This window comes from Neopsephotus bourkii, unplaced genomic scaffold (genome assembly GCF_033783945.1).
Source record: "Neopsephotus bourkii isolate Nb327-2 ecotype Australia unplaced genomic scaffold, CSIRO-AGI_Nbou_v1 NB_1433, whole genome shotgun sequence".
Taxonomy (NCBI): domain Eukaryota; kingdom Metazoa; phylum Chordata; class Aves; order Psittaciformes; family Psittacidae; genus Neopsephotus; species Neopsephotus bourkii.
This window is the reverse complement of record NW_026901910.1, coordinates 1,622,114-1,638,743: the sequence shown is the minus strand read 5'-3', so window position 1 is coordinate 1,638,743 and position 16,630 is coordinate 1,622,114. Positions and strand designations below refer to the sequence as shown.

Here is a 16,630-nt window from a genome sequence, read left to right as displayed (position 1 = left end):
AAATTCTTTCAGACTTAATCCTTCTTTCCCCCTTTTTATTAGGTAAAAGCCACAAGCAAATGTGCTACCTGACAAACTGGTAGTATTTAAAGCAATTAAGGAGAGAAACTGACATCTAGGGTGAGATTTTACTAGGTATTTAGATGCCTAAAGATGCAGATATGTACTTAGTAGGATTTTCAAAGTGCCTAAGCATGTAAGCGCCTTAGATGCTTAGGAATTTTTGAAAATCCCATAAGGTGCCTATCTGTATCTTTAGCATCTAACGACTTTCAGAAAAATCACTTCACTAATCTACACCATATTTTCCAGTCTCTTCCTTTTTCCTAATAATCACATCTCGTCTTGTAATCAGTCTTGGTAATGCTCTTTAAAAGAAGAAAGTGGGAGAAAAATATTTTGGAAGTTTAATTTTCTAGAATATTTTGCTAAGTTTTTCTAAAATCTGTGATCATCTATAATGATGACAAAAAGCCATTTTAAATTGTCATCTGTGAAGTGTCTCAATTTAGAAATTTACCTATAATTATTTATGTAAGTCTTTAAAGGAAAAATACATGAATTTCATGACTTAAATGTCTGCCTGTTGTCAGAGTCAGAAGCCGGCTACATTTTATCTGTTTATGCTTGTGAAAATTATGCAATCTTTTTATATCACCAGTATTTAGATAACTTAGATTTAGTTTATTAGCTAATATATCCCAGTTGAAGACCTTCAGTTCTAGTATGAAGTATTATTAAGAAGCAGAACTTAGAAAACTAGTGGATGACATAAACTAAGTTTCTTCCCTTAGGCATCAAGAGGGTACAGACATACAGGGTTACTCTTGCAGCAGTTTGCTCCATTTAAAAACTTAATCCGATAAAACTTACTAAAACTATACTTCATAGACAAAGGAAGAACTGCTTAGTCTGGCATGCAGGTGCAGTTAAATTCAAGACATACCTCTCTAAATGATGACTCTTGGTTTTTTACAGGGATTTCTTATACAGTTGGTTGTCATTAGATGTTATAATTTAGAGCGGGATCTCTGTGGTAGCAAGAAGATTTTAGATTTTGAAGAGGCACTGAAAGTCAAGTCAGCAAGCATGGCCACAGTAACCTGGCTGAGGTTATGAACAGTGTCCTTATGCTTATTAAAGGGAAGTCATTCAAAGCTTTGTAAGATTCTGAAATAGGTGTATTAAGAAATTGTTTTGAAATTGCTAAGAGCACCAAAGCTCCTGGTTTTGCTGCATAAAACATGTTTGCTGCATAAAACAATGTTTGCTGCTGATAAATATTGATCAACTAAAATAAATAAAATATGTAGTTTTATAAAGCGCCAACTTGACATGTAAGTTCAGAAAGTTTTATTTAAAATAAACCAGTCTCATTTGAAGTTAAAAAATACTTCAGATATGGAAATATCCCCTTACTGGTTGCTTTCATACATAAGCCCCTTCCCTTTTAAAAGGGAACCTTCCATAATTACTTTGCTGTAAGAAAATGCAGTGTGGGGTTGGTTTGTGTATGTGTTTTTTTTGTGTTGACAGCCTTTCAGTGTTCCGCTCAACATCAATATATATAGGAATAGCCATTATGCAGTGTTTTTCTTCTAAACAATTAGAAAATAAAATGTTACTGTTTTCCTATTCATTGACAATTTGTCTACCCTGCTAGTGATGTTTCTGCACTGATTGCTTCTCTTGGGTATTTTGGTATGTCTTGGGAGAAGCAAACCAAGTCTTGTACTCTCTCCTTATGTGAAACTGGAAGTTCGTTCTGTCTCTGAGGAATGAGTACACATGAAATCAAACTGTCACCAATGCCATCAGGATCCGCTTTCCAGTTTTACTGAAGGAGGTTTGAACAGAAAATTAATTGGCTTTAAAGCTCCCAAATCTGATCAGCAAAGCTCAGCTGGTCACTATGTTTTCTTTAAGCCTTTCCTCCTGGTCTTTAAGCTGCAGTGCCTTAGCAAGTTAATAAGAACGTCTAAGATGACAGATCAGTAGCAGAATTTTTCTAAAATCTAAAACCAAAAATCTAAAAAAAAAAAATCTGAATGGATTTTTCTAAAAAAATGTGGAAACACCTTAAACAAAGTTCTGACCCTCTTGAAGTCAAGGGAACTTTTGGCAGTGAGTCTTCTGCATGTCTGACCTTGCTGTCAATACTTCCACAGTGTGGAAAGTGTAAATTATGACAACTCAATACTCAGTTCCTCTCATTGCTCTTCTATTATTTAAAAGCTAGAAATTGAAAATAGCAGGTAATACAGAGACTGCTTAGGTACGCAGCGAGAATTCTTCCATGACAAAATGCTAATGGTGACTTTTTTACTTAAGACGAAGGTGCCTTTTAGCATAGATGTAGGAATGTGGAATAGAAATGAGAATGTGGAATAGAAAATGAATGTGGAATAGGAAAAGACCAAATTGAGTAGGTAATAGATATGTTTAAGGCTCATGACCTTCTGTCTAGAATTCAGGAGAGTTCGATTTTGCTACTTGTAGCATCTTTCAATGGTATTTGAAAACCTGATGATGAAGGAAGCATTTGAAAAGGGCAGAGTGGGTGTTTTACGTCATGACGGTGAATAACCAGAAAAAAAGGAGGGCAAAGAATCATGGGTCCATCAGCCTATCTCCCAGTAGAGACTCTGAAGTAAGTTTCTTAACGATGACTTTATAATCACCTGCCTTGAAGCCTTGTTACCTCAGTGCAAGTATACGTCACTTCTCACCTTTCTTCCAAATTCTCAAGTTACAACTGGCTAATAGCATTATTATTCCAGCAGCGGTAATGCCTTTGCACTTCATCAACACACCTGGGCCAGCTGCTGAGAGGGTCTAGGGCTGCTGAGCTGCTTCGACTGGAGGCAGGTCTCACCCGTGCCTGCGACTGCCTCACCCAGCTGTAGCAGTGCGGTGCGGTCAGGCTTGTTCATCCTGCCCTGCTAGGGAAGCTATTCCTGGCTTTTATTCTGAAATGATGATGTCAGGAAGCTCTTCAACCGATCCATCAGTCCTGGCTGCACACTATCATCCTGGCACGGTACTTTTTCATGACCATCTCCGATTGATGCTTTATTCTGAGCGGAATATGTTTTCCAAAATCCTTTTGTCTGCCACCAGCCTCCTGCTTGCTATATTGCGGCATTTCTTCTGCTTTTTGGTGCAGTTCATTCCAGGTAAAATGCATTGTTCTATTCCATCATCTTGGGAAGGGGGTTTCTGATGCTGTTGAGAGCTGCTGCTGACATACGTTGTTTAGAACAATTTAATTTCTATTGATCAGAAACGCAAATGAAGCAGTTTGAAAGGTAGGAACTAGGATTTCTCTGTTATTTGTTGAAAAGATAAACAGGAGAGGAGGAGCAAGTATATTGCACAGATTTTCTCGGATTACTAGCAGATATTGATGGGTTAGAGCTGGAAAACCAGTAAGCAGCAGATTCTCTCTGCAAGGGAGCCTGCTGTGAGACATGTAGGCGGACTGTGAAAGGGAGAGGATTGTTTAGAGCAGCAGCATTACTGAAGCTTTGATCTGAACATACAAGTGGGAAACTTCTCCAAGGGATTTTGTGTCACCATTAAACTGCAGTTTCGGCCATCATTGTATCATTGCACAAATTGAGCAGTCTTTTTTCCTTTTTCTCTCTCTTTTGGTTTGTTTAATAGTGAGACCTACTATCATAAAATAGAAATCAATAAAGATCATGACTTAATTCACCGGAATCTCTGCTTTTTGATGGTGAGCATATTGTTTTCCACCCCTAGAGAATTAAAAGGTTTGCTCTGGGGTAGCCAAAAGAGTTGAAAGGGTCTCAAATCTGCCTTGTTCTGCCACCAGAGTATATCCATAGATAAAAAAAAACCTCTCCAAACAACCCCCCAAAAAGGTTCACAATACCTTTCTAGGACAATTGTCTCAAGGACTTGATGGTGTAAATCAATATTTAACAAAGAAACCACACTTTTTCATGTCAGAAAAAAAACAAACAAAAAAAAACACCCTGGAAGTGTAGAACCTGTTTCTATAGGTGTCCCTGGGAAATCAACAGGTATTTCGTATGCAAGAGTATGCACAGTTCAGTTGCTTTTCTCTCTTCGCTTCCTTTGACAAGTCTTTCTCCATTCCTTTTCTCCATTTCTTTCCCCTGTGTTTTCTGTCACTTCTTTCACGTGCTGCTTTGCCTGTTAGCAAGGAACTGGGTGGCTGTGTCCCTGACAATGGGAAATCAACAAGCTACATGGAACAAGGAGTCAGGTACGGGGACTTCCCAGCAGACACAAGGCAAGTGCAATAACTTCAGTTATCAGTGTGGGACACTCAGGTAAGCTGAGGGGTTCAAGTTTGGTGAAGGCAGAGCGTGAAGGCTAGAGTCTGAGATGGCAGGTTGTAATATTGTGCTGATTTTCAGGTATTATGTTCAAGTAAATACAGTAAGCCCCATTGGGACTGTAGATTTATTGCTTGCTTATTTCTTCTCTTTTGGAGTGCAGCCAGAACAGAGTCAGTATTTTATTTTGTCTAATTAAATGTTAATTTAAATGCAGCTCAAGATGAAAAATCAGTCTGTCCTCTGTCTTTTGCAGAGACTTGTGTCTTCTACTGATAAGACAAGGGGTAATGGCTTTAAAGAGGGTAGGTTTAGATTAGACGTTAGGAAAAAACTCTTCCCTGTGAGGGTGCTGAGGCGCTGGCACAGGGTGCCCAGAGAAGCTGTGGCTGCCCCATCCCTGGCAGTGTTCAAGGCCAAGTTGGACGGGCTTGGAGCAAGCTGCTCTAGTGAAAGGTGTCCCTGCCCATGGCAGGCAGGTTGGAACTGGAAGAACTTTCAGGTCCCTTCCAACACAAACCATTCTATGATCCTATGATTTTTGGGTAGTTGGATGTTAAAATAAACTAAGCTTTACGGCTGAGCTCTTGTGTGAAGGTGGTACATGTATTACAATTGCTCGTGAACAGTGCATTCCAGTAGGAAGTGTTTGTGTTCCATCTACTCAGTGCATTTTGAAGTAGATGCAGTTAAATGTAGCAGGTTTTAGTATTAAAATATGATTGAATTTCGAGTGTAGACTTTGTTCAGTTTTTTTTTTTTTTTGATAGGGAAGAAGTGTAGGATGTGCAGCTGTGATGTTTGGGTGGGTTTTTTTCTTTTATTTTAAACACAGCTATGATGACTCACAGACTAGCACCAAAATTCTTTCCTTTTATGTGCTTATTCTGTATTGTATAATCCTGCATATGTATTGCAGCAGCTTGATTTTTTTAAATGAATGCAAGACTTTCTTGTGCTGTCAGGGGAATATGTGTTGCACAGCCCTTCTGCTCTTGGCTCCACATGCTGATCAGCCTGAGTTGTTTGCTGCTGCTGCTACTGATCAAGTGTCGGTATGTTGCAGAGATAATGATTCTTCAAGATAAAAAAGGCCAGGTTGCATAAAGTCCCTGCAAAGGACTTATCTGACCACATCTGCCCAACCAGCCTTGTAGTCACTCTAATTGTAGGTGATGATCACTAAGGAACTTCTGACAACACCTTGTTTCCAGGTCGGATAAAGTGATCAACAATACTGAGGCATTTTTTATGTAATGCAAGTAAAAGACACGTTTTTTGTGCTGTGTCAGGTTTAGAGGAGGTCATTGCTTATTTTTTCCTTGTTTCTCGTCCTGAATCTGTTCAGAACAAACTCACCAGAGCAAACGTGGGGTTTTTTTCCCCTTGCATCCCTCCCCTCCTGGCTTTTCAAAATTGCCCTAGAAGAATTGGTTTGACTCATGTGAGTCAAAATCAGATCATTATTTGGTTACATTTTGCATGCGTTACTGTCAGGATCTTCAGCTCATTTGAGTGGTTCCCAGAAGGAAAGCTAGAAAGATAGGCTTGTTTCTTTCTCTCTGGTCTGATAGGACAGGATATTAGCTTACACATTGTTGTTGTATGTAGCCTGTTCTCAGACATTTTCTTGACTATGGCTTGAAAGGAATTCTTAAGTAGATAAATTCTAACTAGATCAGATTTCAGGAAGGATTACTAAGTTGATCATGTGAATGGCAAGGTGATCACAGGAGAAGAAAATGAAAAGAACTTAGCTTGCTTAGCTTAGGAAGTGATATGATTCCTTACTCTAAGTACATGTGGTTAACCCCACATGAGAGGGAGAACTACTACCACAGCCATATAACAGTGCTGACAGAAGAATAAGGGGGACAAATTGTCTTCTAAATAAAGTCCATGTGTAAAATCAAAGGATTTTCTATTAATCTGGGCAATAAACAACCTTCCCAAGAGGGGATAAGTGAGGAAACATAGTAACTTTTAAGATAGAATTCATATATATGGCTTTCTGGGACAGCAACTGGAATGAGATAACCCATTCCTGTTCAGGCTTTTCTCTGAAGTGTTATCTTTCTAAATTCCCACATACAATCACACTGCTCTCCAGAAGTTTCAGTGCAGCGCTGTCCTTGGTCATGCCACCGTTGTTTCTGCTTGGATGCAAAAATACTTCCTTACGGATGCATTGCTCTCTTTTTTCCCCCTGAATATTTTACATCCTTACAAACTGGAGCTTGGAATAGTGAAGCTGCATTTCTGCAAATACTGATGGCATTCAGTAAACCTGCCAGATGCTTGTTGCTATGAAAAGCTTCCTTATGCCTAAGGAAAAACTCTGAAGTACTAATGGTGGGATCAGATTGAGTGCTTCATATAGGATTTAATCAGAACTTAATTGAATTTTAAGAGGGAGAGGATGTTGGTGGTTTGAGGTTAATTGCGTTAAGCTCTGCAGCCTGAATTCCTTATCTAGCTGACTTACAATATTAGAGACCTAAAGAAGGATTTGAGGATTGGCAAGCCAGAGAACTACATTGAAGGGATCTTGCAATTTACCCTCCTGCATGCCTAACACCCATTCTGTCTGTGGCTGTTCTAAAGAAGCACACTTAGAAAAATGCTGTCTGCCAACTCAGTTCTTTTACAGATATTCTCCTGTCTGAAATAACAATTCTTCTCTGTACATGCAAAAGTATCATTTCAGAGGCTCGCAGGTAAATTGTACAGCAGCTTCACTTAATCATGTGGATTAAAGAATGTAGGCTAGAAGAAGTAGTGGTGAAAGTGACTAGTGTAACCAAAAGAAATTCCTACATCAAAAAATCAGAATGAAGTTCAGTATCAGTGTGGACTGTTACGTGTGGTGTTGTCTGTATTAGACCTGGTTCAGGAATGGATTTCTTTATGCCATGTTGTCTTTCTTTATCAGTGTTTCACTTACACCTATATCTTCGTAAGTTCTAGGTTGATTCAGGGTTCAGCAGCCTTACCGTGAGGATGCAGCAGTATAGCAAAGCCACTGACCTGTGGACATGAAGCCTGTGTTAGGTGAAGAGGTGATAGCATTGTGTATTTTCTAGGTAAATCCACCTCTGCAGCTAAATGGATTGCTAAAACAATCCTTGTGTTGATGAGGCTTTGCAAGCCAGGCTACTGGAGCCAATAACTAACTGTGTGCTGTTAGCACACAACATTCCAATCAGTTCATGCTTTCTTGATGCTTTTGTCCTGTAACTATGCCTAATAAGGGGGATATTGCATTCAAACAAAAGGCTCCATCAGAAGTTATCTTTTTCTCATGACAGCTTTTACTTACCAAGGAAAAATGTTTAATCTGTTTTCTCCTGTCCTATAAATGTATTTCAGCTCGGTTTCATTTGTGTTCTTCCTGACCTCCTTTGTAATACCAAGGTGAAGTTAGAAGGTGTTTTAGAATGCAGGTTTTTTTATCTGAGGTGTGCGCAGCTCTGAGTTGCTTTTGACAGCATTGTGAACATGCACTGCTTTACAGGACGGCCAATTACACCAGTCCTCTTGTGGCTTTGGTCTGCAAGGGTAAGACTAGCTCCTTTCTGTCACTTCTTTCAGCAGATTGCTTGTCAAAAATCATTGGGAGATTATTTTTAGGGCTCCCCTCAATATTGCTCTGTATTATCCTAGCTTGGAACAGATTTCTTTTTGAAACCTCACAGATTCTTATAATAAATCTTCATTTGTTACTTCCTCTCAGTTACTTATTGAAATAATTTCAGAATAGAAGCTTCTTTAATTAAAAGAAAAGTTCTCTTTCCTATTGTCATGTGTTTTATTACCTCCTCTGGACTACAGAACAGGTGTTTCTAATGGATTAATTACAGTAAAGATAAATCCACTGGATTTTCAGCTTCCTGTGGGATGCTGTGGGGTATTATGGGAACACAGCTTTAGTTTGAATATCAGTTACAGCTTGGCTGCTTGCAGCCAAGAATAGCTGAATGCTATTTTTCTAGATATCCAAACTTAAGCTCTAGCAGCTGACTGTTTATTCAAGTGAAAACCTTAGTCACCTGCGTTTTGTTCTCACTGCTTGCTTTGCAGGTTTAAAGAATTTCCTGCCCAACCCATCAAAAGAGGAAATCACTTTCCACAGCCCCAAGGGTTTGCAATGCATCTCACCCTTAATGCAGACGGTAGAGGAGACCCCTCAACCCATCCCAGCAAAGATTAAAGGACATATTCCCAAATGGATAAACGGCAATCTTCTGAGGAATGGTCCTGGAAAGTTTGAGTTTGGCGACGAGAAGTAAGTCCACACAAATTTGGTGAATTTGTCAAATGATTCTGGCCTGAGCTCTGCCTAAAACTAAAGGGGACCCCCTCAAATGTCTCGCCACTGGTAGGAGCACATTGTAGTTTCTTTTTGAGTAAGACAAGGAAGAAATGTTTGTGTTACCATATTTTTAAGAACAGTTGCTCCCTCATCTGGAATGTCCCAGTGAGCTCTCTGAAAATAGGAGCACGGTTAACTTATTAAGGTTAGAGAAGCTGAGTCACAGAGAGGCTGTGACCTACTGAGAATGGTATAATGAGGGAACAGATCTGGGGATTAAAACATTCACACTCTTAGTCCTTTGTCACTGACAAAGTCCATCCTATGAACACTCTGAAATCCGGGACAGAGTTTGTAAAATTGATTGTGCTAAACTGTGTGACTTGCTTTAGAAACACATGCCTCTCATTTTAAAAATAATGTCTTAAAATATTCCAAGAAGGCAGCTACTGCCTTTGACTTGGAATCTGCCATTCTAGCTAACCGAGAAACATAGCTCTTCCTCCACTGAACCTGATGGCAGCAACTGGCCAAAAGGTGATCTTCTCATTATAGTTGTAGAGATAAACCATAAGGTTTTCTCAAAGTCTCAGAGATATCTCATTTCAGAGGGAATACAATCCTGAAACCAGCTGAGAGCTACAGGCTCCTTCTTGTGCGCTTGGACTTCCAGTAATAATTTCTATTCCTGTTGTATAGTACAATTTCTGTTCCCTGTGTGGGAGTCTGCAGAGTTTACCCGTAGAGATTATTTACCCCAAAAGCTTATACATAGCATTTTCGGAAGTCCCTGGGGTCCACTTTCAAAAGTAATATAGGGAGCCTAAATCTCACTGAAAGTCAGAACCTAACTTCAGGTCCCACAGCTGCAATTACACATTGTTTCACTCAATTCAAATGTTCTCCCAGATGAGGCTATGCATGTTCACATGTTATTGGGATCTGGGCATTAGCTTTTTACAAGCAGTACTAAACCTAAAGGCAGGAGGGAACAGTATGGCAGAACAACATATTGTGCCCAACTCTTGATCTCTTATTTATCTCTTCTTGAAGATTTAACCATTGGTTTGATGGCATGGCCCTGTTGCATCAATTCCAGTTGGAAAATGGCACAGTGACATATCGGAGCAAGTTTCTGCAGAGCAGTTCCTACCTGACTAACAGCCAGCATAACCGCATCATGGTCTCAGAGTTTGGGACGCTGGCAATGCCAGACCCATGCAAGAGTGTCTTTGGGCGCTTCATGTCACGCTTTGAGATGCCACGTAAGAGGGATTCTAAGAAGTAAAAGATGTTCTGAGATTTGGGGAACTTGTAGTTATGTTTAAAGGGAGATGTAAGGAAGTCTGGTAGACCTATTCTGAGCCCATGTTGTTTGAAGATTACCCCTTAGAACAAAGCCAACAAAACTACAAGTTGGTGCCAGGCTTAGCTGGAAGAGGCATATTTGGTTTAATGTTTTAGTGCTGCTTTGGCTCACCTCGATTCCAGAATTTGTTGGAAATTTCCAACAGAAATAATTCCACAAAGGACACTCTGTGCAGTCCTGATTATGAGCATTACAATGTGCTGTTCTACCTGAGGTACAGATTTGCCCTTTAAACACCTTGCCTTACTAAGCTTGTAGGGTAAGTGGGCTAATCCCTTCCTGTACTAAGGTGCATGAGATTATATTAGTAGGGTAAGAGACAATATTGCACAGGAATGGAAGAAGCATTACCTATAGGATTCTATGTGTGTCAGGAAAGAAATAGGCTTAAATGCAAGCAAAGTACTTTTCCACTAAAAGCAGAACAGACCTGAAGTTTCCAACTTGTTGCTCACATGTGTGACTATCTTCTGCTTCTTATTTTCCCTGAGGAGGTGAATCCTGTCCTGTCATGCTTCTGTTCTCTTCAGAGGTGCTCATACCTTCACTCACTGGTCTGCCTAGTTCCCCAACTCCCCACCCCAGTAATAAATCAATACATTTCAAAGCTATCTATATCTCCCATCTTCTTTTCCAAACTCCAGCAGGCTGTTACTGCATACCTGTGCCTATTTGGCCCTTTACACACTTGTAGGCTATGTCTGCCCTCCAGGCTTTCTGTGTAGCAACTCCAGGTTCTGTGTTCCTCCCACCAGTGTTCAACTGGGGGATTTACTTTTTCCTCAGCTCTTCTCAGCTACCTATCTAGTGAGTCTCAGCTCCCCGAGGTGTAGCAAGAACACCTCCAGCTGTTGTGTGTGTATAGCTCTTGAAAGGCATCTACCTGACTCAGTATTACTGAGAAAGAGAAGAGGGAACAAGAAGCATTCCCTGTCCAAGCCCTGTCACAGAAATGGCATCCCTGCCTTCTCCTCACCCCAACTTGTAGCTTGAAGTCTTGCCTCTTGTGTTTCCAATGCTGTAAATCAAACAAGGCACTCTTCATATGGCTGTCAGAAGAGAGGGCTTTGGCTAAGGAGGAAAGGGAGAGCAATAAGAGGTCAGAAACAAAGAGTGCGTGGCGTGGCAGTATGAAGATTATCTTGGCTTTGCTGCAGTGACTTCCTCCAGAACCAGTCCTTGTCCTTTTCTTCTGAGCTCAGTTGTGCAGACAGTTTCCTGAGTGCTTTTGTAGATTAGTGAGGTATCAGTCACAGGGATTAGTTCATTGCAAATGGGTTTATTTGTTTAAACATGTCTAACTTGCTGTAATATGATGTATGCTTAAACAGAGCTGTGTACAAATACAGGATTTTGTTTCAGAGCCAAGTGACAATGCCAGTGTGAACTACGTTGTGTATAAAGGAGACTATTATGCCACCAGTGAGAACATCTTCATGTACAAAGTGGACCCGGAAACACTTGAAACAAAGGAAAAGGTGTGGGCAGGTGGGATAATGGGATTAGCTTATGATACAGGAGGTATTCCTTGCTGTTTCTAGGAGCAGCAAGGTGGAAGCCAGATTCCAAAAGAAATTACCAGTGCAGCTCTGGGCCACAGCAATAAGCATCTCTTTGTGATGTGATTGAGTCCCTGAAAAATCTCTTAGCAATAAGGCAGCTTTCATGAGTGAAGATTCAGTCACTGCCCACTGTAGCAAGCAAGGGAGAGACAGATATAGACTAATTTCCGTTTGGGTACAGCTGGCATTCTTACAGTACAATCAGTACTTGTCTGGACTTGCCTGTATCTACCAGTGTGTGAAGGATAAAAGTTCATACAGGAAGAAGTTCACATCACTGATCTCAGATTGGTATTCTTGCCCTGTCTCTTCATTCTTCCTGTCTATTCCCTTTACCTCCTTCTTACACTCCCAGTTTTAAACACTCTAAAACTGCCCTTCAGAGTCTCAGCTAAACCCTCTGTTGTGAACAGGTGGTGAAGTCAATGTAAAGTCAAGTCAGAGATCATTTTTGCCACTTTAGTTAGCAAGTGAATTGAAAAGTCAGAGCAGAAGTCTTCTCATATGTTCTGTGCATCATCTCACAGGAGGGTGGCTGTATTTGAGGGAAGAATGACTTGTGAAATGTAGTCCTAAGATATATGTCCCCCTGTCTGCACCTTTATAGTGAATTTGGGTATTAGGTGGACTAGAGGAATGTGAGAAGACCTGAGGAAAGATTCTGTCATTCCTAAATCAGTTTTAACTACTGTGCCTGTATGTTACAACAGACTATTTAATACCACAAAATACCAGGCTTAGCACACCTTCAGATCTCGAGGGAAGCATTCCAGAAGTCTTTCCCTTCATATAGGATCAGTTATGAGTCATGAAGAAACTCTGTTTGTGAAGTATAGCATGCTCTATACTTGAGTTTGACAATCTGCTGTTTTATCTGTTTTGTAAACCATAATGCAGTGATGAAAAGGTGTGTGGGTACTTTTAGTTTGAATGTTCGGCTCTGAGCCATCTTCTCATTAAAATAAAATACCTCTTAAGCTGCTTCTTAGATGCATTGATTGATCTTCCTCCAGCCTTTTCCTTCAGTCTTTCTTCCCAACACTTCCCTGCACTGTCTGAGCCAAAACAGTACCCTAACCCAGGAACTAGGAATACATGTTAACAATACTCACAACTGTACCTTTGTCCTAACTTTCCCTTCTAGCTGTACACATCGAAGCTAAACTGATTTTTCTGTGAGGAGAGTAAACTCTGTCAATTAGCTATAGGTACTTTCAAAAACTTGGTGATTTTGGGGGGCAGTGACTGTCTCTTCATGCATATCTCTGTGGTTATCCCACGGGGTCCTAGCTGCAATGCTCATAAGGGCAACATTCCCACTGTGTCAACTCTTCCTGCGATTAGTAACCTTCATGTTTCCCAGAGAAATGGCTAGTGCTATTAGTCACATTTTACTGGTAGGGCTAACACGGAAAGAGACATTGTTAATTTTCAGGGATTTTAGGAAGATTCCAGGTAAAATGAAGGCTTAAGTCCAGATCCCACACTAGAGCCATAATCATTATGCTGTTTTTCCTCAGATGTTCATGAAACTGACATTTAGAAGGGCTGTGGCTTGCTACACAGCAACAGGAAGCTTCTATACTGACTGACATTCTTTGGCATTTGCAGGTAGACTGGAGCAAATTTGTTGCAGTGAACGGGGCCACTGCTCATCCTCATTATGAGTCTGATGGCACAACATACAACATGGGAAATTCGTACGGGAAACACGGTAAGACTGTCCGTGGACAGGGTATACAGGCTGCTTCTTGCTGCTGCTTCAAAGAGCAGTTCTTGAAGAAACTTCAGTGTCTGAAGAGGCCTTGAAGATGCTGCTTCTCTTTGTGCCAAAATGATGGCGAACCAGAGTAGTTCTTATTTCAGAATGTCAGGCAGTCCCATAAAAATGGCTTCTGTTAGCAATTAGTTTGCTTCTAACTTTGGCCTGTGTATATGCAACAGGTTCCTAACTGCCCAGAGCTAGCTGTCCTTATTAGTTACATGAAAGTGTTTTCTTTTTTCCACATGCCTGAGGCCTGTGCAAACAGCCACTGCTCTTTGTTGTGGTACCTCAGGCTGGTTCCAGTTCACTGAAGAGTTGCCCAGTTTGATCAATTTCATTTGTGCTGTTTTCATTTCCTTTTGGCTTTAGCAGTATCTGTCTTTGCAGCACATGCTGTTTTCAGCTGGAGAGACCAAACTATAGATTAATATTCCAAATATGCCATTCTTTCCTGCTCAGGTGGTCAGATTTATTAAATGAGTATAAGTAATCACCAAGGCTCAAGTATTCATTTCCTTTGATGCACAAGCTATGAACTTGGTTTTCTTCTGATCTGTTCTTACAGTATCATCTAAATTAACATAAGGAATGCATTGCAGACAATAAAGTTAGGTAGCAGTCTATCAGACTGAGAAGATCCTTATACTTCCTTTCATGTTGCTTTTTTTATTTGCTAGGTAATCCTCCGTAGATTGTTTTATTGACTTAACAACTGGCTTTTTGGTTTTTGCTCAGTTTAGCTATGACCGTGGTTCCTAGTATCCTAGGGAAACAAAGGAACAGAGCCTGACTTTGGTTTCCTGAATGTGGGCAGTCTCTCATTTCAGTGGTGTTGAAGACCCTTTCTCCTTTCCAGGGTCTACGTATAACATCATTCAGGTCCCTCCACAGAAGTCAAACTGCAGTGACACGTTAGAAGGAGCGAAAATACTGTGCTCCATTGCTCCAATGGATAGGATGAAACCCTCCTACTATCACAGCTTTGGTAAGAATACTTTCTATCTCAAACTTTCCAGATTTAGCCTACTGTGAGGCAGATAGGGCTGTTCTACTCTCTGCCCCTACATTGCCTAATGCTCAGATGATATCTCCTTCCTTCTCTTTTCAGGAATGAGTGAAAACTACATCATTTTCATTGAGCAACCCATCAAGCTGAACCTGTTGCAGATTATCACTTCCAAGCTCTGTGGGAAAGCCATTTCTGAAGGGATAAGTTGGGAGCCTCAGTACAATACTTTCTTCCATGTGGTGAATAAGTACACTGGGGAGGTACATGGATCTTTGTCCACTCCAGCAGGCTATGCAGCTGTAGCTGGAATGTTAGATCCCAACAGAATAGTGCTGGGTAGCAGTCGCAGATAGTTGTATGCATCAATCCAGAAGTTACTGTAATATAGGCTTTAGATGAGTATGTGTAGTTTTATTAGAAGTGGGATTACCTCATGCATTTTTGTCTCTATTGATTCACTTATTTGCCAGCCCTAAAAGAACAGGCAGAAATAAGTAGTTTGGGGTTCCTGGGATTCCAGCTCAGGGACTGAAATGCAATTCACAAGTACTACAGAATATAAAAAAGCCAGTCATGGGAATGATGCTATAGGGATGGAGTCATGAAAGCAAGGAGCCTTTCCTGGGCTGGTTTACAGTTTTGCTTTTCTTCATCTGGTTTTGCCTACTTACTGGCTTAAAGTAGCCATTCTGTAGTAACACAGAAACAAGTCAAATACCAAGGAATGAGTGGGGAATGAAATGGGAGAGAAAAAATGAAACTCTCTGAGGTGCTAGGATCTTTCAAGAGGAAATTTAACCTCACGTTTGGTCATTGTAGGTGCTGCCAGGTCAGTGGTACAGTAAGCCCTTTGCTTCTTTTCATCAAATCAATGCCTTTGAAGATCATGGCTGTGTGGTCCTTGATCTGTGCTGCCAGGATGATGGAACAACTCTGAGTACTTACAAACTTCAGAATCTGCGGAGGAGTGGAGAAGGTCTAGATCAGGTAAGATCTCTGCATTTGTATTGTATAAGATCTGATGGGGCCCCATGCTGGTTGAGTTACTTTTCTGAAGCAAGGGACAAGTTAGTAGAATGAAGAACACTATGTTTGGGAGACCACAGGATAAAGGATGTGAATTGGGAAAGGGAACTACAAGGAAAAACTAAAATAATGGTCTATTGATCTGTTGGTATTTTTCTTTCCTTTTAAGTGTCCTAGGAGATAATCTCCATGGCGCATTTTCTTGAAATGTTTAAAACTGGTGTATGACAGAACTCCATCAGCCTTGCAGAATGCACTTCTGTTTTAAAATGTCATTTTTAATGATACTAATTTTCCATACCCATGTGTAATAAAATGTTTCCCCCAAGAAAGTACGCAAAATAAGTTTATGCATGACTTTTAAGTAAGTTTTTGCATGACTTCTCACGCAAAAGAAAGACAAACCCTGTTTAAAGGCATTGCTTCAGAAAACCTGCCTTTATTATGTCGTTCACAAACACAGTCATCACAGGAACCCTTACTTTGTTCCTCACATTCACCTCACAACAGCATGTAATCATAAATTACTTGTTTTGCCCAACTCTGTCAAAAGCACCATTTAATGCCATGTAAGAGGCATTATTCTGCGTAGGTCAGACAATGGAAAAGTGGGGGTGCTTTCAGTTTCTTGTACTGCAGGTGTGTTTATTGGAAGCACATCATAATGTGGGTGAAGGGCAGGCATTTGTGCAACATGTTCAGACAAATCTGAACTTCCTCTGTCTATGTTCTGATCTGTTTAGAAGCAAGTCAGTTCTAATCTGAAAAGTACAGTTGTGTCCCCATAGGGTCATTTTGTTCTGCTTTCCTTTGCTGTGGTGAACATTAATTCAAGTATAGTTTGATATGACTATTTGTTTTACAAACTGATTCCAGCTCTTGTTCAGCTGTCTCTAAGCACAAAAGCTATAATTTGATCTATGTGAAAGTGTCCTTATGTCCGTATGAGGCATGTGTTTCCAACACCCACATTCTTTAACTGACAAACAGCATAGCCATTATACTGCACCCAGGACACATACACATCAGTGCAAGTCATTTCAGAATGGAATCTTAAACTGACACTGCACTGACAGACTCAGGGCATTCCTGAACATGATTTGTCTGGTTTCCCCGACTCATGCTTAGTGCTTTTGCTTGCTGACTAACCATATGTTGTTTGGCAGAATTCCTCAACCAGTTTACTGTGGTTACACAAAACCTAAAAGGTTTGAAAATAGGGTTTCAAGATTAACACGTATGTTTAAAGTGAAGCTGAA

General features: G+C 40.4%; 1 protein-coding gene across 3 annotated transcripts in view; it reads left to right on the top strand.

Annotated features, from left to right (window-relative positions):
* Window positions 1–16,630, top strand: part of LOC133220355 (succinate dehydrogenase [ubiquinone] cytochrome b small subunit, mitochondrial-like) — a 37,811-nt gene that overhangs the window by 17,621 nt on the left and 3,560 nt on the right. Inside the window, exons 1-9 of one of the 3 annotated variants that reach the window (XM_061368369.1) lie at window positions 2,904–3,176; window positions 4,190–4,282; window positions 8,409–8,613; window positions 9,694–9,905; window positions 11,372–11,487; window positions 13,183–13,285; window positions 14,193–14,321; window positions 14,445–14,605; window positions 15,165–15,332. In XM_061368369.1, the coding sequence (XP_061224353.1) occupies window positions 2,975–3,176; window positions 4,190–4,282; window positions 8,409–8,613; window positions 9,694–9,905; window positions 11,372–11,487; window positions 13,183–13,285; window positions 14,193–14,321; window positions 14,445–14,605; window positions 15,165–15,332 (1,389 nt within the window). In that variant the 5' untranslated portion in view covers window positions 2,904–2,974. Of the gene's footprint in view, window positions 1–2,903; window positions 3,177–4,189; window positions 4,283–8,408; window positions 8,614–9,693; window positions 9,906–11,371; window positions 11,488–13,182; window positions 13,286–14,192; window positions 14,322–14,444; window positions 14,606–15,164; window positions 15,333–16,630 lie in introns of those variants that run through there. The other 2 variants (XM_061368366.1, XM_061368367.1) reach the window with 2 other exon arrangements.